The sequence below is a fragment of the Coloeus monedula genome (assembly GCF_965178545.1).
Source record: "Coloeus monedula genome assembly, chromosome: 18".
NCBI lineage: Eukaryota > Metazoa > Chordata > Aves > Passeriformes > Corvidae > Coloeus > Coloeus monedula.
In genome coordinates this window covers 10,669,117-10,694,699 of record NC_138798.1, presented here as the reverse complement: position 1 = coordinate 10,694,699, position 25,583 = coordinate 10,669,117, and the positions used below count along the sequence as shown (strand labels likewise).

Genomic DNA, 25,583 nt, shown 5'->3' with positions numbered 1-25,583 from the left:
TTGACGTCCACACCGCAGCCGCAGTCGTCTTAGACTCTAGCGGTATTTATAAGGTTCCCTTGGACGCATATGGACCCTTAGCCCAGGGATCCAGTGCAATGCTGGTGGGAAAACCTGACGTTGCCCATCAAGGAATCTTAGTGCACTCAGGAGTTATTGATGCTGATTTTAAAGGTCAGATTTGCGCTATGGTCTCCACGCAAAAACCCCCTGTAACTATTCCTGAAAAGACCTGCCTTGCTAAATTAGTGCCTGTGAAGTCTTGTGTCCCCAGGATAGAACAAACTCACAAAGATAACGGCAGTGGATTTACGGGACTTCCGCAGGCCTTCTGGACTGCAGACATTTCTGACCAAAGGCCACAGATGACATGTACCCTGATCCTGCTGAATACCCGTCTGCCCCAGACTCAGCTTCGAGGTTTGATTGATATGGGTGCTGATGTAACTGTCATCTCCTTCTCTGCGTGGCCTCCCTCATGGCCTTTAGCTCCGGTGGGATCGGCCATCGCAGGAGTAGGAGGAATCACACAGAGCTATTTAAGTGAACGGCTTGTGGTGGTGAAGGACCCAGAGGGGCACCCAGCTATGATTAGGCCTTATGTTGCTACCACTTCCCTTAACCTTTGGGGACAGGACGTGTTGGCAACTTGGGGTGTACAGATCGGGACAAATTTTTAGCAGGGGTCACTGTGTGTAAGGGCGCACAGTATCCTACACTGCCTTTTCAGTGGTTGATTAACACATCACTCTGACTGTCTCAGTTTTGAAAGACACGTGTCTGCTAAGGAAGGCAGAAGCCCCCCTTGAAGTGGCAGATATAACCCCTTTTCCCTCTAAGTTATTATATTTTGAAATCAAGGGCCTTTAGGCAAAGATGTGGGAAATAGGAATAACAGTTCTTTACTATATATATATATGTATATATATATATCTATATGTGTATAACCAGTCAAACAAACAGCAATAACTATGGCAGTAACAGCAAACAATCACAAACCCAGTCCCAGCCTTCTCGGCTGTCGGGCCCTTTCCCCTCGGGTGCAGTTCCGCTCGCAGCCGGCAGGGGCGCTGGCGGCTCCCGGTGAGCAGGGCAGGTGCGATGGTTCCCCCGCGGCTGCAGGGGGCGCTCCGGAGCGAGCTCGGGGAGCACGCGGCACCGGTGCCCCGGGATCCCGGGGAGGGATGGAACAAAGGCTTCACAAACCCCTGGGCAGCCGATCCCGGACTCTCAGGAGCAGCAGGCTGGGAACGGCAGGCTGGAACGGCAGGGACGAGCACAAATCCCGGGTGGCAGACGAGATGTATCCAGATGGGAAAACCCCACGGAGGCCCAGGCAGGCAGGGCGAGCACGGCTACAGCGTAGCGAAAGCTCGAAGCAGCAGCGGGGCAGGGCAGGGAAAGCGGCTTTTGGGGTCCCGGCGTTGTTTCCAGCAGGAAGAAAGAACGGCCAAAAGAAAGAAGCAGCAGCTCCTTTCTCTGCAGCTCCTCTCCCCGGACGCTCAGAGCGAACTGACCCCACACCCAGGTGTAGACAAAGGAGTAGCCAGGCCCACCCCACCCCCTTTTTTTGTCTTTCTTAAGTACAGCTATTTGTCCCCTAGCAACATGCCTATGGGAGAAAATTCCTTTAACAGGAAAAAAACCTAAAACCCCAACACTGAGTCAGACTCTGCTCAGTTAGTTGAATTAAGGGCTGTTATCATGGCTTTTCAATGATTCTCACAGGAACCTTTGAATTTGGTTACTGAGGCCGACTAGCAAAAGCTTTGTATACAAGTAATCACCTTACAGTACCACAAAATTCAAATAATCCTGTTATTCTGAATCATTTTCTCTCGTTGCAGTCTGCAGGCGAGAGACAACTGCCCCGGGCAAAAGTCTGGGTGCGGAATTTACTCACTAACCAGTGGGAAGGCCTGCATGAGCTTATCGTTTGGGGTCGTGGGTATGCTTGCGTTTCCACACATACTGGGGTTCGGTGGCTACCTGCAAAATGCGTTCGCCCGGACCTACGGCACCAGAGGCAGAACAGGCAACCTCCAAATGATGGCCAGAACGCCAACCATCCAAATGGCGACCAGAATGTAGATCATCAACCTAATGACTCTTCTGATGATGACCAGGATGTCGACCATCAGGCAGATGGTCCTTCTACAAGCAGAGACTGGGATGGTCCTTCCACAAGCAGAGACTGAACTTTAAATTTCTTGTTATGGAGTCAGATAGTTAAAGCCTTAAGGACATATTTAGAATTAATAACTGATGTAAATTTCTATTTAGGATTAATAGTAGAGTTGTTATCTTATAAAACAAAAAGGGGGAATTGTAGATACAAAAATGCTGCTAGCAAGGATTTTCTTGCTATTTTCTAAGTCCGTGAGAAACTTTTCTCTCTCACAGAAGAGGTAGCAGGGAATGTAAACAACCAAGCTACCTGCAACCTTGAAAAGTCTTGTTTATTGTATAGTAGAAAAATATTTTGATAATGGATGTTTTAGGATTTTAGCCAATCATCCCCAAGGGGTGGCTAATCCTTTGTCCAATTAGACTATGAAGAAAAAAGTCTATAAAAGAGTTTGTAAAATAATTAAATAAATCAATCTTGCTGCACAATTCCTGCCTGCTGGATCTTCTCTCCTCCTCCTCCCTATGGCTCCGCACTAAAACTTAGCTGGTGGGATAATGTATTGGGAATAGAATAGTGGAAGAAGCGAGGCTTCTTCCTTTTATGTGCCACCGCAGGCTTGATATTTCTCCCTTGCCTGATCCCCTGTTTCATTCGATTAATATCTACTGTGGTCCAAGGCATGCAAATAGTACCAATGCCTGTGGAACCAAAATTGGCTACATCTGGAACGGCACAAAAGATCATGGTGTTAAAGAAGCAAAATGATATCAAAGACCCCTTTGAAGAAGCAAGATTGATTTGTGAAAAAAATGAGCAAATAATAAAGGCTAGAAAACAAGGGATACAGCTCAAGCCAAATGATCTGTTAAAAAAGGAAAAGTGAGGTATTGTTATGAATGTGTTGTGATGTTGGCTTTTCACGTTACATAATTGTTATGAATGTATTGTGATGTTGGTCTTTTTCATGTTCCTTAATGTTAGAAAAACTTTACCTAGGTTCTGTAATGTAATACATGACATAGAATGTCCATTGTTTATGTAGTCAATTTAAAAAAGATGGGCAGAGAAAGCCTTCACATTCCTGGAGTATCTTATCAGAGAAGAAGAAGACCCAAAACCAAAGAGAAGAATTTATGGAGGGAGCAGAGATGGAATGGAGCCAAGCAGGAAGATAAGGCTGATGGATGATGCACAGAAACTCCAAAGAATTTATGAATCATGCATGATTGTGATGAATATGCAATAAGAGATGTACTTTTAAAGACGATCTTTTGGATGTAGAGGTGTGCCTTTGGATCTCTGCCAAAGGACCCGACTGTAATACCCTTTTTGCTATTGTCTCCTAATTGTCCCTTTTATTAAACTTTCCTTAAAATTTTACTAAGAGTGAACCTCGTTTTTCACAGTTTGAAATTTGTAAAACACAAATTCCTAGATTTGTTGATCATACTGGTGTTACAGAGCATGTGGCCTGTGCGTACAAAACCAGTAGTGAAGCTTTTACTTGAGGGGCTGTAGATTCAGATCATGATATGAATTATGGGGGTAAAGATGCCCTTACATGCTCCACCCATACTTTTTTTAAGAATCTGGGAATTGCTCTCCCACAGAACTTGAAGCATTCATCCCTAAAATAATGGAAAAGGCATCAAGAGAGGCATTCAAGATCTTTGTTATTTTAAAGGTTAAAAGAAATGCTTTTTAGGATCGAGGTTGCCTTGTGGAGCTTTTTTCTCCCTTTTACTTTGAGGGAAAAGTTAAAAAATATCACTTCAAGTAGGCCTGATGAGGTACTTTACGTTGGTTTTCTTTTTTAACTTTTACGGTTATTTGCTACAAAGAGGTAGCACTGATTTTATACCAGATGATTTTCTATCCTCTCGGACGCTGCTGGAGGTGGGGGTGATCCCTTCGCTGCGGGGTCGGGAGCGAGGGGCGAGCTCCAGGCTCGGTGTGCGGGGCCCGCGGCAGGCCCGCCCCGCAGCTCCCGGCGCGCTCCGCGCGGCCCAGGACTACGAGTCCCGGCATGCCCGGGGGCCCGCTCGGGACCGGCTGCATCCGGGTCCGGCCACTGCTGCGGGCGACTTGTCGCCATTACGGGGCAGCGGCGGCCGAGCCGGGGCCGGTGCGGCGCCGAGCAGCCGGTGGGTGCCGGGGTGGTGCCGACCCCTCGGGCGGCAGGAGCGCCGGGCCCCGCGGGGCTCCCTGAGCAGCTCTTCTCTTTCCCGCGCCCGGAGCCCCGCAGGCCCGGCCCGGACTCCCGCGGCCTTCCCCGGTTCGAGCGGAGCAGCGAGAAGATGTCGCCATGAAGGAGGCCGAGTCCGCGCTGCGCCGCCCCCGCCGGTCGCCCCCGCGGGCCATGAGCCTGGGCCCCCGCCGGCTCCGCCAGCGCCCGTCGTGCCCCCTCGCCCAGGGCCGCCGCTCGCCCAGGGCGCCCGTTGATGCTGCAGAGCCCGCCCGGCGCGACCCCCGTAGCCCCCGCCATGGACAAGAGCAGCCCCTGCGGCTCCGGTGCGCCCGGATCCTCGGCCGGCAGCAAAGGGCAGCAGCCACGGTCCGCCTCGGCCGGGCCCGCCGGGGGGGAGTCTAAACCCAAAGGCGGTAAGAGCTGGGAGGGGGCTCCGCAGGGAGGGAGGGGGTGAGCTTGGGACCGGGGGTACAGACGGCTTTATGCCGCCCTTGGGTTTGTGGTGAAGCTGAACTTCGCCTTATCGGGTTGTTTGTCTCTCAGCTAGGTTTAATAGGCGGCGTTTCAGGTCACTGTCTGTTTTTGGTTTCTTTTTCCTTCCTCTTCCGGCTCTGCTCGCTGTTTGGTGAGCTGGGATTTCCGCTCTCCTCTTCCTTTAAGGATTATTGCTTTATCTTCATTAGTATTGGAGTAACTAGCTTGAGAGCTAAAGCCCTGGTGCTATAGTAAGAACATACATTAACCAGTGCCTGTGAATAGAGCCTTTAACTTTATCTTGTACCTGTCGTTGTTTCACCTTGCCAAGGAGGTCTGTACACAGCATTCCCCTTGCCCCGGTGTTTCAGGGATCACCTTTGGGGGAGCTCAGAATTTGCTTATCTGGCATTCAACCCAAAGTGTCACCCCTGGCATTGCAAACAGCTGGTTCTGCTGACAGAGCAGTTTGTCAGGAGCCAGTGTGGTTCCTGTCGTCATTTCAAGGTAAGACCTAAGCCCCTTTATTTCCCTAAACCAGTTTAGGAACAGAGTGTTCCTGGCAACCTTTCTTTTTTTTTTTTTTTTTGTGTTTTTTTTTTGGGTTTTTTTTTTTTGTTTGTTTTTGTTTTTGTTTTTTTTTTTGTTGTTGCTGTTGTTTTGGTTTTGGTTTTTTGTTTTTTTTTTCTTTCCTTCCTAAAACCTAGAAATGGGGCAGTAGTGATTAAATTGGTGATTTTAGTCCTGGAAGTATATGAGAGAGTGTCAACAGATTGCTACACCACCATTGCTGTACTAATTTCCTTCTTCCTCAGTGGTTTGTTTCGGCTGTATTACTTTAGGCCTCTGAGAAAGCAGCAGTGCACTCCAGCAGGTTAACAAAATTAGTATCTTGGCGGTGTTTGTTGACTCGTTTTTGGACCTTCTAAACACGGTCATGTCCTGGGTAACCTGCTCTTCACCTGTATTAATTGACCTTCCACAGGATTGGCAGAAGTGGGACATGGGAGATGACTCACCCACAGCTCCCCAGGTTGTGGGATTGTGCAATTACAGTGAAATTTTAACTTCAAATTCAAACACTTGGAAGTCTTTTTAAGAAGAATTTTTTCTGTCCCTGTCGTGCCAAGAGACACCTCCTCACTTCAGCTTCTTTTGTAGTGGTGTGTGATGCTCTGTGGAGGATTGTTCACAATATAAACATCATGTTTGTTCAGAATACAAACATCCTTCAGGAAGGAGTTAAGATGGCCTGTGCTGTGGCTGGTATCTCTTCATGTAGAAGACTCAGTATCTGTACTGAGGAAGGAAGTAAAAGGCCTGATATTCCAGCCCAGAATAAAAGTGTTGAGTGGTTTTTATGGAATGTCACCTTTCAGAGGCTTGAAACAATGCCACTGGAAACAAAAAGCAAAAAAAAAACCCCAAAAAAATCACCAAAAGCACAGGAGCAGTGGGGAGAAGAATTGTGATGACTGTTCTCTTCTACTCTGATACTTTTAATTTAATAAACCCCAAGACTTTTTAAGACCTCTTTTTAAAATAAAACAGAGGAAAATTTTGTCATGACATAATTCCACTTCAATGATACTTGCTTCTGAACTACACTGGAGGGCAAATGGATGAGTTGCTTCCCTTACAGGGCATCAAAGAGACCCAGAAAAATTAGAATCTCTTTTCATAGGAGTAGGTGTTTATTTAGGACTATCTTAACTGGAGTGTACTGAAAACTAAAATGAAAGGATTCCCTTGGTGAAATTAGGGCAAATGACTACACAGGATGCAGCTGGGTAAAATTGTGGCTATATTTTCATAGCTGTTGCATGTAAGATACTGGCATGTCACCATATGGAGTATTTTTCTTGAGTTTCTTATCACTGTCCTTGTAGCTGATGTGGTCCATCCCTTTAAGGACAGGTATAGGATGTATTCTGGAAATCTTGTGTCTCCTCTGAAAGGGAAGGTAATCTTACGGACCTTCCTTAGATGGTCACTGGGTTAAATCCAGTCAAGCACTTGCCATTTGATGCTTTCCAGAGTTACCTGCTGTAACTGTCCAGCTGAAGAAATGAAGAAATGGATATTCCTGAATCCTTATGGTAGCTTTTCTTTCTCTTGCAGTGCAGCTGGAAATGGGCTAAATAGGTTACTGTATTCCCTTGTCTTTCTGGAAGCTTGATTCCTCCTATCTTTTGAATTTGGCCTCAGAGACTAAACTAAACTGAAAGTTTCCAACAGGAAAGTTTCTTTATGTTGTATTAGTGTGCCAACAGGAATCACATCCAATTAGAGTGGAATAAAGTAGCTAAGGCAAAACAGGCTTGTTGGGATTCTCTGCAGTCCTTAAGAGCTGATGGCCAGCGTTAGTTGTCACAAACATTCCTGGGCCTTATCAGACCCAGTGTGAACCTGCTTGGCTGGGCTGTGTGAGAAGTCGGTCACCTCCTGTTCACTGGGATGTTTGCCTTGGTGGTAGCAATAGCCTCTGTGTGTTTTCATGAAACAACCCTGTGGCTTTAGTGTGATCCAGATCCCTTATGCAATGCTGCTGGCTTCAGCGCAGCTCAGCAGGAAAGAGGTGAAAAAGATGGAAGGAAACAGCAGTTCTGACCCCAGTAACAAACCAGTACTGCAGCTCCAGTGCCCAAGTGGTCACCTAGAGCTGCTCCTAACGCTGTGAATTTCATCTCCTCACTCTGGATCTTTGGAGATAGAGGTCCTCTAGCAGCAGGAGAAACCACAAATCTCAGGGCTTGCTCCAAAATGCAAGAACAGTTTTGTTGCTAGTCTTTTTAAATTATATGGACAGTATTTTTTATAAGTCTCTTGGAGTGCAAATGGGGAGATAAATCCCATAATTTGTGTATATGTAGGTTAGATGCCATGAAAACAGCAAAAGGGCTAACTGAAGACCTTAGTGAAGAGTAAGTACCTCACCAGCACTCTTGCTATTGCTAACTCCTAATTTGCCAAGAAAAGAGGGGAGAAGAGAAGCTACCAAATCCAAACTTAACGCTACTTAAAACTGGGATCTCACAAGAGAGGATGGCAGTGAGAATCTTCCACTTTTCTCGGTGCCTGACTGCAGCCTGTCCTGCCCTGCTCTTTGTGGGAGTGCTGTGATGGATGATAGAAAGCAGAGAGCATGACATGTGGCATGCTAGAAAGGTTGGAAGGAACAGCATTGCTTAATTCAGGATAGGGGAAAGCTGTTCCAATTTACAAGTGCATTCTCCAAGCTCCTGGTTGTCTGCTGACCAATTTCATTACTACTCTGATGGACCAGACTTCTACTGAGGTCGGTTATTCTTGTGGGGGGGGAGGGTGAAACTAACAATCTGTAAAATCAGGTTTGAAGCATTGTTAGACGGTTGTAGGGTCCTTTTAAAAAAGACACAAGTGGAGAGCTCTTTCCTATAAAATACGAGAGTCACTGAAGTGACTCCCAAAGGCTCTAGGAGGTAGCTTGAAAGGACCTATCGTATGACAGGAATGTATGTAAACCATCTGACTGACAAATTTGATTGTGAGTAACTCGATTAAAACTTTTAAGTGGTAGGAAATTCTTCTGTCAGCTGCAGGGGTGAGCTGTTCGCTGTTCCGGGGCCTTGTAAACACCCAGTTTAGACTGATGTTTTTTGAGTTGTTTCTTTTCCCCGTTTGAAGATGGCAGAGAAACTACAAAGTGGTACAGGCAACAAGCACATGTCCCTCTAGTGCGTTTGCTGAAATTACAGATTTAAGAGGGTGGTTGAGCTCTAAACTGACAAGTTCTGCTCCTGAGTAACTTAAGGAGTAGTCCAGACCTCTTCAAAATGACTTAATTTTTTACCAGAGACTCTGAGGTGTTGGTTATTCCTTCTTCCCTGCAAACACTCCCAAAAAAGATCTGCCTAATCACTCAGCCAGACCTGGTCACACCCTCAGTACTTGGCAGCTTCTGGTGTGTTTTTTTCCTGATAATGCTCAAGCCATGTCTTTTGAGCCTGGTGTGCATTAAAGCACTGCCAGCTATGCAGGCATGTGTTTGAGTTACACAGCTGTGGTTCTGACAGAGTTGGTTTAATTCTGAATTAAAGGATCAGCCTTTTGAATAGCAGAGTAAATTGCCATTCCTGATGAAGTTTGTCTGCAAAATGGGCCTGTCACACTGTGTGAAAGTAGTGATAGTGCCCTGTTTTAGCTGTAGTTGCAGGCAAAGACTGAAGTCTGACAAGTGCAAGAAAACAGCAGACAGCACAGAACCTGGTCCAGCCACTTTTATTACTTAATTTATTTTAGAAGTTGGATCCTCAGTAATATGCAATAACACACAGACCATCCTGTCCTCAGCTCACCTTTTTTGGGAGGTGCAGGTGGGAGAAAAAACGTAACCAAAAAAAAAAAAAATACCATTCCAGCTGTTTTAAATGCTTTGGTAGATGAGAAGTGGTGCTGAGAAAGGGGGAAACTGGAAGCACTGGCAATGAAACTGCCTGTATGAGAAATATGATCCAGAATCACAGTGGTGTGTTTGCCTGCCATGTAAGGTTTACGTTAAGGGGTGGGGAGGAAGACTACAAAGTGGGAAAAGGGAAACTCATAGGCTTTTATAAAATGCAACTAGATATTGTGTGAGGCCTTGCTATTTGTGTAATGTTTACTGAGTATCCAGAGTGACTTTGGGGCTGGCTGGTGTGGATAGATGTCTTGTGGGGCCTGAGGAGTTTTGTTTTTGAGTTTATCACCATACCTCTTCAACAAATAAAACTTAGGGCGAGTGGTGGAAGTGCCAGGTTAAGCAACCAGTCAGCAGTCCGTTGTGTCCTTGGGCAACTCTGATCTTGTGTTAAGACTACTAGAAATACCTTCATAGTATTACCTCTGTTCTAGCAGTTTGATGTAGCAGCTGTTAAGGCACAGAAAACCCCTCTCAAGAGCTGGAGTGATTTTTCTGCTCTCGTGAACTTTATTCCTGCAATGTTTTTCTTTGTGCTTCACCACTGCATCCTGTGTTAGGGTCAGTGGTGTGCCAAGTATGGTTTTTCGCAAGCAGTTCTTGTTGGTGGACTTAATACTTAGATCTTAGGTATGTGCCCTGCAAGGCCACAAAGCATTTGGTTTGTGCTTCAAGATCAATTAGCATTTGTTGGCCTGATGACATGAAAGTGTATTTTTTAAACAGAATTAGATCTGCTGGGATCTTTTAAGCATAGAGTGCAGAAGTGAGTGAATGCAGGCAACAGAAGCCTTCAAGAAAAATGCAGGCAGCAGTGTGTTTATACAGTGTATTTTCAGTGTAGTGATAAATATGATGAAATGTGTGTTTTAGGCAAATTAAATGAAAAAAAGAGAACTAGTTGTTGTCAGTTCTTGTAATGGGGCATGAAGATGTGGTATGTGATGTTAGTATTTATAACGTAACGTACCAGGCAACACTCTAATATGTGGTGGTGCAATTCCAAATCTGGAAAAAGGAAATTCAACTATTTTTATAAAAGGTAGAGCACAGCAAATATATTCTTTTGAACTCTTTGACCAGCTCTTTGGGCCATGATAGGAATGAAATTGTTTGGGTTACTGGGGGGATTTAATGTCCTGATAAACACTATCCTTAAGATAGTGGCTGAGGTGAGCTCATCTCTGAGGTGAAGTTAGCTGGGGTGCAGTACATGGGGTCAGCTCTGAGACTGCTGATCTGATTTTTCTTTTCTTTTCCTTTCAGATGGAAAGAATGCAAGTGGATCCAAACGTTATAATCGTAAAAGAGAAACTTCATATTCAAAAAATGAGAACTTTTCCAGTCAGTCCCGTCGCTCCAATTCACAGAAAAGCAAAGCTTTTAACAAGATGCCCCCTCAAAGGGGAGGCAGCAGTGGAAGTGGCAAACCTTTTAGCTCTTCTAATGGTGGAAGACGAGATGAGGTGAGAAGTGTAATGCCATGCCTCCAAGGCCTTCTTTCTTGGGATGAGAGGATCACCCTGGCCTGCCTAGACAGGTCTGCTGTGTTCAGTTCCTGGGCTGGGAAGGAATAGAGTGATAAGAGGTGCTAACATCATTGAGATGCCAGAGGGAGTGTGAGCAGAGTAGCTTGGCAACCAAAGAAGAGAGTGCTCTTTGCTCTAGGAAAAAATGCCATCTGAGGAATGGGTGCCAAGACAGGCCATGTACCCATCTCATGACACAGGTCCTTTGTGAAAATATATAGTGACACAATTTCATTGCCCTGTTCCTGCTGGCCACACTATTTTTAGTACAGCCCAGGTGCCATTGGCTGCCTTGTCCACTTGGGCACACCTTGTTCATGTTCAGGTGCTGTCAACTAACACCCCCAGGTCCTTTCGTGATGTGCAGCTTTCCAGCTGCTCTTCCCCAGGCCTGGAGCATTCCAAGGAACTGTTGTGACCCAAGTGCAGGACCTAGCACTTGGTGTTGTTGAATGTCACACCATTGGCCTTGGCCCATCAATCTAGCCTGTCCAGATCCCTCTGCAGAGCCTTCCTACCCTCCAGGAGATCAACGTTCTCGCCCAACTTGGTGTCACCTGTGAACTTGCGTAGGGTGCCCTTAATGCCCTTGTCCAGACCATTGGTAAAGACATTAAACAGGACTGGCCCCAGTACTGAGCCCTGGGGAACCCCAGTAGTGGGGCCCAGCTGAATGTCCCCCCATTTCCCTCCACTCTCTGGGCCCAGCCATCTGGACAGGTATTTTACTCAGAATGGTGTGCTTATCCAAGCTGTGGGCAGCCAGTTTCTTCAGGAAGATGCTGTGAGAAACTGTGCAAAGGCTTGTCTAAAGTCCGGGTGGACAACATCCACAGCTTTTCCCTCATGCATTAAGTGTGTCATCTTGTCATAGGAGGAGATCAGGTTAGGCAGAACCTGCCTTTCATAAACACACTGGGTTTAGGGCTGGGCCTGATCCCCTGGTTGTCCTGTACACTCTGTGTGATGGTTTGAAGGATGATCTCCTCCATAACCTTCCCCATCACTGAGGTCAGGTTGACAGGCCTGTAATTCCCCAGATCCTCCCTCCAGCCCTTCTTGTAGGTGTCACATTTGCTGACTTCCAGTCAACCGGGACCTCCCAGTTTGCCAGGACTGCTGGTAAATGATGATCACTGCTGCCAGCTCCATCTCCTCTTGGGTGGATCCCATCCAGCCCCATGGACTTGGGGGTGTCTGAGTGGCACAGCAGGTCACTGACTGTTTCTCTGGATTATGGGGGCTTCATTCTGCTCCCTATCCAGCTCAGGGGGCTGGGTACCCTGAGGACAACTGGTCTTACTATTAAAGGCTGAGGGGAAGAAGGCATTAAGTACCTCAGCCTTTTCCTCACTCTTTGCCACTATGTTTGTTTCCCTTTGCATCCAGTAAAACATGGGGATTTTCTTTAGCTGTCTTTTTGTAGCTGATGTATTTATGGAAACATCTTTCTTTTACAGCAGTGGCCAGATTAAGTTCTAGTCAGGCTTTGGCCCTTCACTTCTTTCCCTGCATAACCTCATGACATCCTTCTAGTCCTGCGGAGTTCCCTGTCCCTTCTTTCTCAGGTCATAAATTCCATTTTTTCCTGAGTTCCAGTTAAAACTCTCTGTTGAGCCAGGCTGGTCCTCCCCACTGGCTCATTTTTTGTCATAAGGGGACAGCATGTTCCCGTGCCTTTAAGATTTCTTGAAGAATGTCCAGTCTTCCTAGACTTTGCCGTTCAGCACTGCCTCCCAAGGGACTCTGCCAACCAGTCTCCTACACAGGCCAGAGTTTGCCCTCTGAAGATTGATTGTGTCCAACCACTTCAGGGCACAAATCTACAAGTGATAGTGGCAGTGAGAAAGTAATTGTATGGCCTTGCTGATATCAAGGTTAAACTAGACTGAGGGTTTTATGCTGATGTGGATTTAAGTACTGTAGAGTGTGGGCTTTAACTGATACTCTTAACTTTTCAGTTTTGATGGATAAGCAGCACTTCTCACCTAGATCACCTGCTCAAAATTCACCTGCTGTCTCCGTTGAATTCTAGCTCTTTGCTTCATTATATGAAAACTAAACAAAACAAGTACAACCTGTGCAAACAGTAATCAGGCTTGTATTACTGTCTAAAAGAGGATTTGAACAACTTCTTGACTATGTTTTGCCAGCTTTTACTTGTCTTTGTGGCTGTTTTAACTCTCTCTTCCTTTTGCTCAGTGTGGGATGAGACCACTGAGTTCTGACTTGCAAGTTCTCATGCATTTCTAATGCTGCACTACTTGATTTGCAGAACAGGGGTGGGAGAAGGTGAGTGAGTAGATGCTGCGTGTTCTGTGTGCTATCACTGATAGGGCCTGGATGTCCACCTGTACTGATGCTTTTGCTGTAAACTCCAGCAATTTCTAACAAATGCTGTTCTCTCTTAGGTAGCAGAGGTTCAACGGGCAGAGTTCAGCCCTGCCCAGTTCTCTGGTCCCAAGAAGATTAATCTGAACCACTTACTGAACTTCACCTTTGAACCCCGTGGCCAAGCAGGACATTTTGATGGGAATGGACATGGCAACTGGGGGAAAAGGAACAAGTGGGGACATAAACCATTCAACAAGGAGCTCTTCCTGCAGGCCAAGTGAGTGGGAGATCCATGGGGCTCTTCTGCAGAGGCATGGAGCTGTAAGGGGTGACAAGCCAGGGAATTGCATTTGGGCTTGACTAGTTGTATTGTCTTTTCCAGGGTGAAATTACCTTTCTGTAGTGTTTTTAGTGGTAATGACTATATTTTACAGGGATGTTGTCATCACCTATTCGCAAGGTATCTGATGGAGTGAGTCCTTTAGATACAAACAAAAATCTTCAGCTCAAATTTTCAAGCATGGCTTTGGGACATGACACTCCTATTTGGGAATATCTGTGTAGTTCATTATAGAAGATGGTTGTTTTTTTCCAAAAGTTGGTATGTTGAGATGGAAGGGATAGCAGTTGCTAGATGAAAGCTAATCTGAGTTTATAAGTCCCAAAGGCAATTACTTACATGGGTCTTAGTTCTTAAAATGCTGAGTATTTTGTGGGCCCCTAAGTATGTAGTATAACCCAAATGATGATCAGTATAGTAACCTAGCAGCAGAATTCCTTTTTGACTGGAAATTTCCCCAGAGTTTGAAGTGTGTTCAGGACTTCCTGTCTCTGATAATGTTAAAGATAAAAAGTATTTTCAGCACTGATGCTTCTAATTTCTCCATAATGTTTTGTGGCTTATTGTAGTGAAGTCTATTTGCAGGAACCCCAGTAGCTGTAGTTTTTGTGACAATATTTTTCCCCTCGTGGATTCCCTATTTTTTAATAGATCCCCATTGCAGCTGTTTCTTACATGTATCTGGAAAACCAGTCTGCCTGGCTCATTCTGTACTTAGTGTATGATGTTGTGTCTAACTGAAATTAGACACACCAGTATCCTGATCTGGTTATGAACTGAACTCTTGATTTTTTGTTGATATAAGTTACTGACTGCATCCAGCAGTTTTCTTCTGGACAAAGAAGAAGCTCAGAGAATCCTGTAGGATAGTTCTCAAAAAGTTTTTAGAAACAACTGTGTGGATCATCTGTCTCTTTGCCTTTCCCCAGCTGCCAGTTTGTTGTCTCTGAAGAACAGGACTACACAGTCCACTTTGCTGATCCAGATACCTTGGTCAACTGGGACTTTGTGGAGCAAGTGGTCAGTTATGATGGGCTAGATTTTTTTTTTCCTTCTTAAGAACCTCAACCTGTCTTTAACTACCTCTTTCCCTCTGTGATATTACATAAAACTCAGCTGTTTTTGAGTTGAGGCCTTTTCTGTCACTCCCACAATACTGGGAAAGATCTGTCATGGAATATATTATGAAATACTTTCATGACAGGAAAAGAGAAGTGCTAAAATCTATTAGGAAAATTAGCAGCTTCTTGCTTTCGCAGATGGGAGTTCATCAAAAATAGAATCTGACATTCTGTAGACAGAATCCTTGTGATGGAGATATTAACAGAAAACTTAGGCATGAGTCCATGGAAGAGGACTAGAGTGTAGAATTTTGAAGAATTATTCTGTGCATAGGTGGCCTATCTTGCCTAGCAACAAAATGGAAAATCTCTTGAGAATTGTGGTCAAAAGTTTTGGGTTGCCTCAAGCAGAAATGTGTATCTGCCAAGACAGTCTTGTGCATGGTGTAGGTGGTGAGGAGGTAGGCTTACTGTTACCTGTCACTACAAGAGAGCTGAAAAAATTTAGGTGCTTGCTTGGCAGTTATGTCTCTGCCACACAGAGGTGCTACCAAAATGTCTGACTAGACCTAGCATGTTCATGGAAATGGGTAAGTTCAGTCTCACAGTTACACAGGGCTGCATTAGTCTGCTTGTGTGAGAGGCCACAGAGCTCACTTGCCGTCTTCTCACTGTCTGAATTTGGATGATGAAGATGCTGCTAACTCGTAGAGATGGTGAATACGTGAGGTGATGAATATGAGAAAACTCACTTTTTAATGTCATTAGAGTAGAAATAAGATGTAAGAAATAAGATGGGTGGCTTAGAAGGTTGTTCCTTGTGCAGTCTGAAGGTGTTAGTGCACAGTGCACTAATTTCTTGGTAAATGAACAGAGCCTAAAGAGCTGGAAGATAATATGATAGAGCAGATCTTACAGGTGGCTTATTCTGTATCCCAGGAACTGATTTCTAAGTCTAAAACTTGTACTGTTCTTCTCATGTGCCATTTCAGCGAATCTGTAGCCATGAAGTGCCCTCTTGCCCCATATGTCTGTACCCACCAACCGCAGCCAAGATCACCCGCTGTGGGCACATCTTCTGCTGGGCATGTATCCTTCACTATCTCTCCTTGAGTGAAAAGACTTGGAGTAAGTGTCCTATTTGTTATGGCTCTGTTCACAAGAAGGATCTCAAGAGGTGAGACAACATTAATTAAATCATGCATCTTTTTGAAATGTTATTTTTACACTGCTAACCTCCTCTATAAATTGCAGTGTTGTTGCTATGGAAACACGTCAATATGCAATTGGTGATACCATTACGATGCAACTTATGAGAAGAGAGAAAGGTGTTCTGGTAGCACTGCCCAAATCCCAGTGGATGAATGTGGTTCAGCCTGTTTACATCAGAGGTGAGTGTATCTGAATCCTGGTGGTTGGAATCCTGTTCCTAACTGTGACCAGGATTAGTGTAGAGACAATTTACCCTGGCAGTGCCATGCTGTCACCTTAAAATACACCAGACTGCAAAACATGGGGCTTAGCAGCTGAAATGCTTAATGACCACATGTTAACAGTAAACTTCCTATTCACACTGTTTTTCTGTAAGGCTTTAGCTTGTGTGCTGTGTCCCTTCACGTGACTGCACTTCAGACTCCTACCTTCTCAGTCCCTGCTTATAGTTTGATGTGTACGTTGCATCTGCAGTCATTGGTGTGACTATTACTGCTTTTATTGGCTCTTCAGTGTCCTTAACTTTTTTCCTCCTGACTCCTCATTATACAGCTTCACAAAAATAACTGTCTCTGTGTCTAAACTATTTCAAGGCTGTAATCTTCAACAAGGTTTTCATCATCTGCACTTACCAGCTGAAGTCAGTGAATGCTATGGGGAAATAATCAAAATTATTGCAAACCTATTCCAAACATCTGTTGCCTGACATCTTCAGTTTTCTCCAGTCAAGAGTGTGACTAACTCATCATCTTATCTGTTAGTATCACAAAAATTTTGTGACTAAAGAAATAATTTTACTGAACATTGCTGCTTTGTGGGCTGTCTTGGCTCACTTCATTTTGCAGTCACATTTAGGAAGGGCTGCATGCATTTAAACTCTGGAAAAAGTCAAGTCTCCTAACATGTGATGGATAATCCAGCATGCAGGCTGTGGTCTTATGTGTTGCTCAGTATTTGAAACTAGAGGACTTTAAGTCCTTTCATAAAACAAAAGAACAAATAAAGGATTTGAGAACATTCTAAAGCCAGGAAATTCACCATTAACTTGTTGTCTGTAGACAAGGTTGGACCCTTGGGGAGCAGTGAATATGGGGACTGTTTTAATATGGGATGCTGTGGTTGCTGTAAAGTAGTGACAATGGTCACCTTTTGCTAAACTTGCAATTCTTTAGCTTACTATTTCTGCTGCGCTTCTTGTAAAAACCTCATAATAATGTTTTGTATGCATTTTTAATACATATGGTCTTATGAACTAGTTTGAGCCAAAGTAGGGTGCTTTGCAGAAATTTCCAGCTGCAGTATTTTTGAAGAAAGAGGAAGAAGCTGCAGACTGCATTGTTTCAGGAAGTTTTGACGCCCCCAAGGTTTCTCAAAGGGGATGCTTCTACAGTGTAGAAGTTTAGGCTTGATTTTTACTGATGTGTAGCAACTCAGTGGTGAAGTGGCAGATAAAGTGCTGTGTGGGGGAGATAAATGTCAGAGCAGCTATGTGACACCAGCTTGTGATACAATGGTAATTTGTGGAGTCTCTATCAAGCTCTTGCTGAGTGTTGTCTGCCCTGGGGGATTAACTCACAAAAGTGAGCAGTAACAAAACTTCAGAAGAAGCAGCAGTTCAAACTGGTGGCTCTGTGTGCAGATATTAATGATTTGGTGCTCCTTCTGTGCAGATGACCAGCACAGTCAATATTCAAAGCTGCTTCTGGCATCCAGGGAGCAGGTCTTGCAGCTGGTGATTCTGGAGGAGAAAGCGGCATTGCTGAAACAGTATGAGGAAGAAAAGCACACCCCAGAAGCCTGTTTCATTGAGGCAGCTATCCAGGAGTTGAAGGTAACAACCTCTTGCGAGACTTTTAGTAGCTTTATTTTTAAGAGTATGCTGGGTGCTGAGCATCCATGTTCTGCTGCATAGATGGTTGTGTGATTATTCTGGTCTCTAGCAAGTTGCTGGTGTTTGCTGCTGGAGTAGCATTATACACCTTGGAGACTGTAGCCTTTGGACTCCAGGTATCTGGTGTGGTGTTCAGGATAACACAGCAGAATGGTTTTTAATGGATGATATTCCAGGAAAGGAATACGAGGGCAAGGCTAAAAATAGCTATGGTGACGGCCTCCTGGCTTAAATGGCAAATTGAAACTTGATCCCTTTGGATGATCTGCAGGAGCGAGAAACAGCACTCTCTGCTGACCGGGATAAAAATAATGGCATTGCTGGAATCAGTGCAGCTGTGGAAGAATTGGTCCTAGAAAGCTCCAAAGCTGTGGAGCCTGCTGTTTCCCAAGAGAAAAAGGTGGGTGACAAATCTGCTCTGGCAGATCGTGTTAACACTTAGTTCTGCCAGTTCACACTGCAGTGTGCAGTGAACTTGTGCCAAAGATTTTTGCAGAAATGATAATCTTTGAAGGAGGTGGTGTGGTACTAACTCTATCCTCTCTGCTGTGGTAGTGTGATGTGGAATATATCTCTGCATTCGATGAGGAGCTTGTGGAGCCTTGTTCTGACCTGGCACGTTCCTTTTCACCTCCTGTGGAAGTAGAAGAGGCAGTGCTGGATGAGGAGGAAGTACCTGAGGTGGACACTGTACGAGAACCTGTTATGAACACTACAGAAGAACCAAATCCAGCTGAAACAAGTTGCCAAGAATCTAAAGATACAATTAGCAGTGGACCTCTTGGCAGCTCTCCTTTTTACTATTTTTATCAAGGTCAGTGGAATGAAATTCTGGAATCATAGGGGCAGAGATGCCTCCTTTGGGACCCTCCTTGAGAAATGTGTTTGTCAGTTCATTAGATGCAGCTAACCCCTGTGAAATAAAAGGGCCACAGGAACTCAGAATGGAGCTTTAATTTTATTAGTGGAGGATGTACTGAGGTGGGGAGGAGGGTACTGAAAATGAACAGGCAAAGAAGGAGTGATGATGTCTTGCCTTTCAGCGGAGGATGGACAGTGCATGTACCTTCACCCTGTGAATGTTCGATGCCTTGTGCGTGAATATGGCAGCTTGGAGAAGAGTCCAGAGAAGATAACTGCAGCTGTAGTGGAGATAACTGGCTACTCCATGACAGAGGTAGTTATTTTACTTCTTATTAATTAAGGGCCTTGTTTTAGCAGATTGATCATTGTAGCTGATAGAGGAGACTTGATTCTCCTCAGTAGTAAGAAATATTAAGCATGAATGGGTAGGGATGATAATCTGTGAAGGGCATTTGTGGAAGGTGCTGGGGCATATGTTGCTTTTGGTAAGTAGGCTGCAGTCTAGTCTTTTTTCTAGAAGGTCCAGTACAAAAATAATTGTGTTGCAAGTCTGGTACTGCAGAATTTTATTCCAGTGATGTGAGTGAGAAGGGAGGAAAGAAGAACACGAAAATCAGTAAGCAAGCTGGAATAACTGCATTCAAGTCTGATTATGATGTAGTTGGTGGAGATCTTGGAACATTTGATTCTGACTCAGGGCATCTGTCATGTGTTTGTGGTTTTTAAAGTAATTATTGTGTCACTGGTGCTATTTTTTTTCCATTTGATTTGATGAATGGTGTGCATTCTATTTCCATTCATCACCATGGCTGCCTTCAGTCCTTGTGGTGACATATCACTCTCTCTTTATCAGGATATAAGACAGCGTCATCGCTACCTCTGTCACTTGCCCCTCACCTGTGAGTTCAGCATTTGTGAACTGGCTCTGAAGCCACCTGTCATCTCTAAGGAGACTTTAGAGTTGTTTTCAGGTTTGTACTACCTTTCTAGTAGGTTCTTCCATGAAGGGGAAGTTGGTTTTGTCCCTTTACTGGTAGAAAAAAGAACATACATTAGAGCTTTACTGTTCTTGCACCAACTGTCTAATGGCTGCTAGACAGAACAGCCCCAATTCACTGTTTCATAAACAATAATTACAAAAAGAATAAAACATCCCGACTGCTTGGAAGAGCATATGTTGTTTGTAAGCATATTTTGCTACTAATGTGTTCTCAGAGCTGTAGGAAACCTTGCCAGATTATTGGGGTTTTTGATATCCAGTGCTGTGCATTGCTCCTAGATGACCTTGAAAAGAGGAAACGTCTACGGCAGAAGAAAGCTCGCGATGAACAACGGCGCGAACGCAGGATTGAGATAGAAGAAAACAAGAAACAGGGCAAATGTAAGTCATGATGGTGCATAACTGGTGGATTTTTAGTCATATTTGGTTGCTGAGCTGATCTCTTGAGCTTTAGGATGAACTCTGAGGCCTGTAGTTTGTAGTGTGTACTTAGAACAAGATTACAAAGTATTAGGAACAATGTCTGTATAATGAAAAACATTAGCTGTTTTAGTCAGGATGTTAAGTGATGTTATGCAATTGCTGCATACTTGTACATTTTGGGAGAGATGGAGGGCATTCAGGGGCACAGCTATCTCCATGGTGTACATAGCTCTCTTGTTTTTATAGTAATCACGATGTAAAGTGAAAAGTGAAGAAGGCAAAAAAAGGCCTAGAAACTGCTTCCATCCAGCACCAGGGCTTGTACTGGTCTCCAAAATAGAGAGCGGAAAGAAATGAGTTGGCACCTCCTAGACTCCCAAAATGACTTGCATATTGACAGTCCTCCCCCACATTGTGTAGTGCTTTAATTTAAAATCTCTTTTTAGATCCAGAGGTCCATATTGCTCTAGAGAATCTGCAGCAGTTCCCTGCTTTTACCTCTTGCCCCAGAGAAACTACCAGCATTGATCATCAGAGCTTCTGTCAGTCTCCTCTTGGCAGAAGCCTTGTGTTTCAGACAGGTGAGCATGTGGAAAAACACATCACATCTAGCTCTTCATCATTCTTTTAGGATCTATTGCTCAGGTAATCATGCTAAACTTTCTCAGTACTGATCAAAGACAGCTTCTTTTCAGAGCAGCTGTGGCTGCTCCATCTCTGAAACTGTTAAAGGCGAAGTTGGATGGGGCTTGGAGCAACCTGGTGTAGTGAAAGGGGTGCCTGCCCATGGCAGGGGGGTGGATTGAGATGGTCTTCAAGTCCCTTCCAACTCAAACCCTTCAGTGATTCTATGATTCTTTCCTAGACTGCCTGTGAGATCATACACAAAAGGCAGACATGGCTAAGAAACATTCTGTTCCTTTGTCTGCTTTTTACTGCCTCTACTTTGACAATATGAGATCTGCACTGTAGTTACCCCATCTTTTACATGAGGCAGAAGAAAGGAAACAATTGCCCCAAAAAGAGAAGAAAAGAGTGTGTGCCAGGAAAGCACTACTGGCATTTTTTCTATCATCTCCATCTTCTCCAACACATTATACTAAAATAAGCCCAATAAAAAGCCCCCCCCCCCAAAAAAAGTAAACAAAACCCCTTGAACAAACAAAGAAAACAAAAAGGAAACCACAAGCAAACTTAAATTTCCCTTAAATAAAAAGATTGAGGAAATTTGAGAGGTCCTACTGTGTGACTGATGGATAGAACCGATGAGATAAAAAGGATGAATTACATATGTTAACAAAACTTTAGTTCTGTTACATCCTGATAAGCAGCATAATGACTGCCTTGGCCAAATGCAACTGGCTTTAATTCTCAGCTCCTTTCTGTGTATACAGACTCTATTCCAACTCTCCTGTCACCTGCTGCCAGCCAGGTCAGCCCATTGCTCTGTGGAAGCTTGGAAGAAGAGTCTCCCTTCCCTTCCTTTGCCCAGGTAAACTATTTAGCAGAGTGAATCTTGTCAGAATTACCTGTATCTTAGTTGGAGATTAGGCTGATACTACAATTGCTTCCCCTACAAAAGCAATGTGGGATAAATCTTAAGGAAACATTATAAGGTTTGACTGCTTAAGGGGGTTTCTAGATTTTCTTGCCACTTAGGGGGTATGCAGGATTGTTCAAGTTCGTGGAATTTAATCATACCCTACAACTTTTTTGATAGATGTTGAGAGTTGGAAAGGCAAAACCAGAAACATGGCCTAAACCTGCTCCAAAGACAAGAGGTAAGAAAATTTGGTAGTAGTACTTCAGTTTCTTTACCATGCGTCTAAATGTGAGAAATCTTGTAACTTCAAAAGAAGGATCTGGAGTGTGGAGGAGCATTTGTGTGGTGAAAAGTTTTATACAGCCTTCTGCATGTCCTTCTCTCTTTCAGATGAGAACACTCTGGCACTCCCTGTGCCTGTAGACAGTGATGGAGAAAGTGACAGCTCTGACCGGATACCTGTGCCCAGCTTCCAGAATTCCTTCAGCCAAGCTATTGAGGCAGCCCTCCTGAAACTGGACAAACCGTCCACAGCTGATCATTTATCAGGTAAAAGGCAGGGGGAAAAGACAGGAAAACTTCTGAAAGCAAAAAAATTGAGTATTTTCCCTTCTTCCTCTGGGAGAAGTGAAAGCAGCAATTTTGGGGACCAAAAATTGGCCAGAGAACAGTTCTTAAAATTGTCAGGTTGTGGTTTCTGAACAGCTTGACTAGGGCTTCTGTCAGCTTAAAGCAACCTCTTAGTGGGAGCTGAGATCTCCAACAGGCAAAGAATCCTGTTGGGACAAAGATGGCTTTTGACAATCGTGTCGGCCATGTCTCTACCAGAACCTAAATTAAGCTTTATCTTAAGGAAGTTCAGGTTATGCATTTTTAAATTAAAAATACTTGAGCTGCTGAACTACCTCTTCAGTTTGACCAAAATGACAAGGTAACTGCTAGCTGAAATTTCAAGTTTGGGAGTGTGAAACAAATTGAGGTGAACTTAAACCTGGTGCTGACTGGTGAAACTAATTTTTAATGCTCAGTTCTGATGGTTAGCTTTGGCTTCTGTTTGGAGACTGCACTGGATGATGGAGAGAGTTGGATGGGAGGGCTTGGGAGTTTCAGTGGAGTGTCTGCTCCAGTTGCAGTGGTTTTTTTGGGCATGTATGAAAGTGATACTTGTTGGAAAGGCAAACTGCTGGATGCTGCAGTCCTAGGGTCTGCTGTTGCAGCATTAACTTTGCAATCATTTAGGCATGATTGTAATTGTGTTTCAGGTGTGATGGAGTCTCCCTTAGTTCATCTGCAGTAATTTTTTGTTAAACTACCTAGTGTTCAGTGAGTTTATAGGAAGTGTTGTGGATTGGTAGAAGCCACTTAGGCTAGGGAAGACCATTTATCATTTGTGTGTGATGTTCCTGTTCCATGACAAGAATGACAGTATCATTTTAATTCTTCACAGAGGAAAAGGGAGGCAAGAAAAGAAAGAAACAGAAGCAGAAGCTATTGTTCAGCACCTCTGTTGTTCACACAAAGTGATTCTGCTATTCAAGAGAAGTTTCCTCTCCTGGTTTTCTTTTCATTTTGCTTTGTTTTGCTGCTGTAGTTTAAGTATTTAAATTTGGACAGCCTAAACTTGTGTTTCCAGGACTTCTAGGGGCTTCAGGAGGAAACCATGACAGTATATGTTGAAGTAACATGTTTTGATTCCAACTGCTTAATGAATTTATACTGAAACAGAATTTTGGAAGTAACAACCCACAGACAAATCCACCAAGGCTTCTAGTTGCCAAGTCAGTTTTTTGGGCCTGATAAGCAGTGTCAAAGTCCTTAGAGCTGTGTGGCACTGCCAAAGTACTGCAGTATTACCCAAGAGAAAAGGCAGAGAGCCTTTATTTCCCTGTAATTATTCATGGACAGAAGTCCATCCGACTGACAGTAGTGCTGTTACAGTAAAGCTGTCAAACTGCTCTCCTGAGAAACTGGTTTTGGCTGCACTGCAAACAGGCAAAAGAACTTACTGGCTTTAGCGTGTTAGCTGCTATATCTGTTCTTTTTCTAAAGAGCAAGAATTCCTCCTGTTCTCCTGGCTTGGAAAGATAAAAAGCTGAGGTGAGTGTAAAGCAGAACTTGGCTACTTGGTTTTAAAGTGGCTTGATGATTTGTGTATTTCAAAATGCAAACTGGCACTAGTGGTAGAAGGAACCTCCTGACTTCTCTCAGTTTTCAGGTCTGTTTTAATGCCGGTGAGTGAGGCTACTACTTTTTGGTTTTTGCCAACCACGGGCTACAGATTCTTTTTAATCGGATAATTTAGAATCAACACTCCCCTCTAGGGCTCCCGGTAACCATCTGAATGATGGTTTGAGACTGGCTGCTCCTGAGTTGGAAGAACAATTGACAGCTGAAGTCTGTAGGTAACTTTTATACCCCAGCAAGAAACTGGGATTCTCTTGTACTGGGTTAAGGGCCTGTATCTGCTTGGTTCTCAGATGTAAGTTGATCTGTGCTACGAACATGTGTCTCCTGGACCCCTCCCCACTCTTTCTTTGGGTGGTCACATTCTGCACTGCTTGTGGTTTGATTTGAGCTAATGAGTTAAGTGGTGTGGATTTTGTTGAATAAAATGAATTTTAGGTGTCATGTACCAGTCAAGGCCAACAGTCGCAATAAATCATACACAGATGCACTTACAGTACTGTACCCTTCCTCAGCTGTAGCTGAACTGTCATAGCAGTGTGGAGCCCCAGAAACCTCCACTGCAGAGATTCAAATTTTACCTTCCTGCTGGCAGAATTAATTTCCAGGGTGCTGGTATAAAGTACCACTGAACTTAGAGAAGGAGACTGACAGTGTCTTCTGTTGTCTTCGACTGCACTGGCACAAACTTCGGTGTGCTCTGTCCCTCTGACACCGAGACAGATCTGAGCAAGAAAGTGTGTGTTTGAGGCACCTGGAGTTAGGTATTCCAACATCACTGGCAGTTAGCGGTTGTGTCCCTGTTTAAAAAGCTGATGTCAATACATGGGTGCTTGATTGCAAAGCAACAGGCTCCAGACGTGTGTCTCATGGGAAGCTGGTACCAAAGAGTATGTCACATGTGGCTGTAGACCAGAAAGGAGAGGGGGAAGATAAAGTATGCTTCCAACTGCTACAGTAGGATAGACGAAACACCTGCAAAGCATTCTTTGAAAGCAGCTTGACTTCACGCTTGGTCACAACTAAACCTGCTTGATGGAAAGACTGAGTACAGCTTGTCAGGTGACTGCAAAGAAACTAAGACAAGATGCCTGAAAGTGGTAACACATCTTGCTGTCAATACTTTAAAATGCTTAGAGGAAAACAATTGGTGAGGGCAGAGAAAGCAACTAAGAGAGATTCAAATACGCAGTTAACTGTTCACAGCAAGTAATTTTAAGCCATGGAACAGGAGTAACTAAGTGTCTAACCAGTATCTGTTGTGTTCTATTATCTCTGTACATTTACAGTCAACTTTTCTTTGCATTGGGAAGAGAGAATAGCTGGAGCTGGTGTAACTCACCTTCACATGTCACAGACACTAGGATAAGGGAAGTGATGTGGGCAAGGCAGGCTGTCCCTGCTGCAGGGGCAGTCCCCACAGGGACAATATCTTCAATTGTCTCTTGTTTTCCTATGGATTCGAGATAATACCAGCAACGCTACTTTCCTGTAACTTGGTGTAAACTTAATAAATATCTAAGCAGTACTTGTACCTATGAGTTTTATAATGGGGGGGATGGAGTTGAGCCTTGCAGCTCTGCCATGCATTCCATGTATTCTCTGCTCCTGTGTCCACAACTGGTGCTTTTCTGACTCAAAACAATGGATGGCCCTGTGGCTAACAGAGCACTTAAGGTAAAAAGCAGATGTTAATGCTTTTTGTATACTGAAGGAGAATAACTACATTCCTTGTCTGTGCCAACTGCCTAAAGCTCCCTTCAACCTCAGCACGAAGAACACGTTGAGCTGCTGCACTCCTCAGGAGTGCAAGTGGTTTTGACTCCTGGAGTGAAATAGGCAAGTAGCCTACTTAAGTGAAATAATGTTTTATTATTTTTAAATTTGTTTAAGAATTTCTGGAATGGGGAATGAAGTCTAAATATGAACAAATGCTTTTTCTGTCCTTTGCATTGCTTAACACTGAAGATA

General features: G+C 44.2%; 1 protein-coding gene across 1 annotated transcript; it reads left to right on the top strand.

Annotated features, from left to right (window-relative positions):
• Positions 1-4,204: 4,204 nt before the first annotated feature.
• RNF10 (ring finger protein 10) lies at positions 4,205-25,140 on the top strand. The gene is made up of 17 exons (XM_082293377.1): positions 4,205-4,732; positions 10,498-10,697; positions 13,172-13,371; positions 14,364-14,454; positions 15,488-15,672; positions 15,750-15,886; positions 17,378-17,538; positions 17,870-17,998; positions 18,154-18,412; positions 18,642-18,775; positions 19,316-19,433; positions 19,742-19,843; positions 20,332-20,466; positions 21,280-21,377; positions 21,606-21,666; positions 21,819-21,977; positions 22,876-25,140. The coding sequence occupies exons 1-17, from the start codon at positions 4,573-4,575 to the stop codon at positions 22,950-22,952; spliced, it is 2,406 nt and encodes an 801-aa protein (XP_082149503.1). The 5' UTR covers positions 4,205-4,572; the 3' UTR covers positions 22,953-25,140.
• The last annotated feature ends 443 nt before the right edge of the window (positions 25,141-25,583 follow it).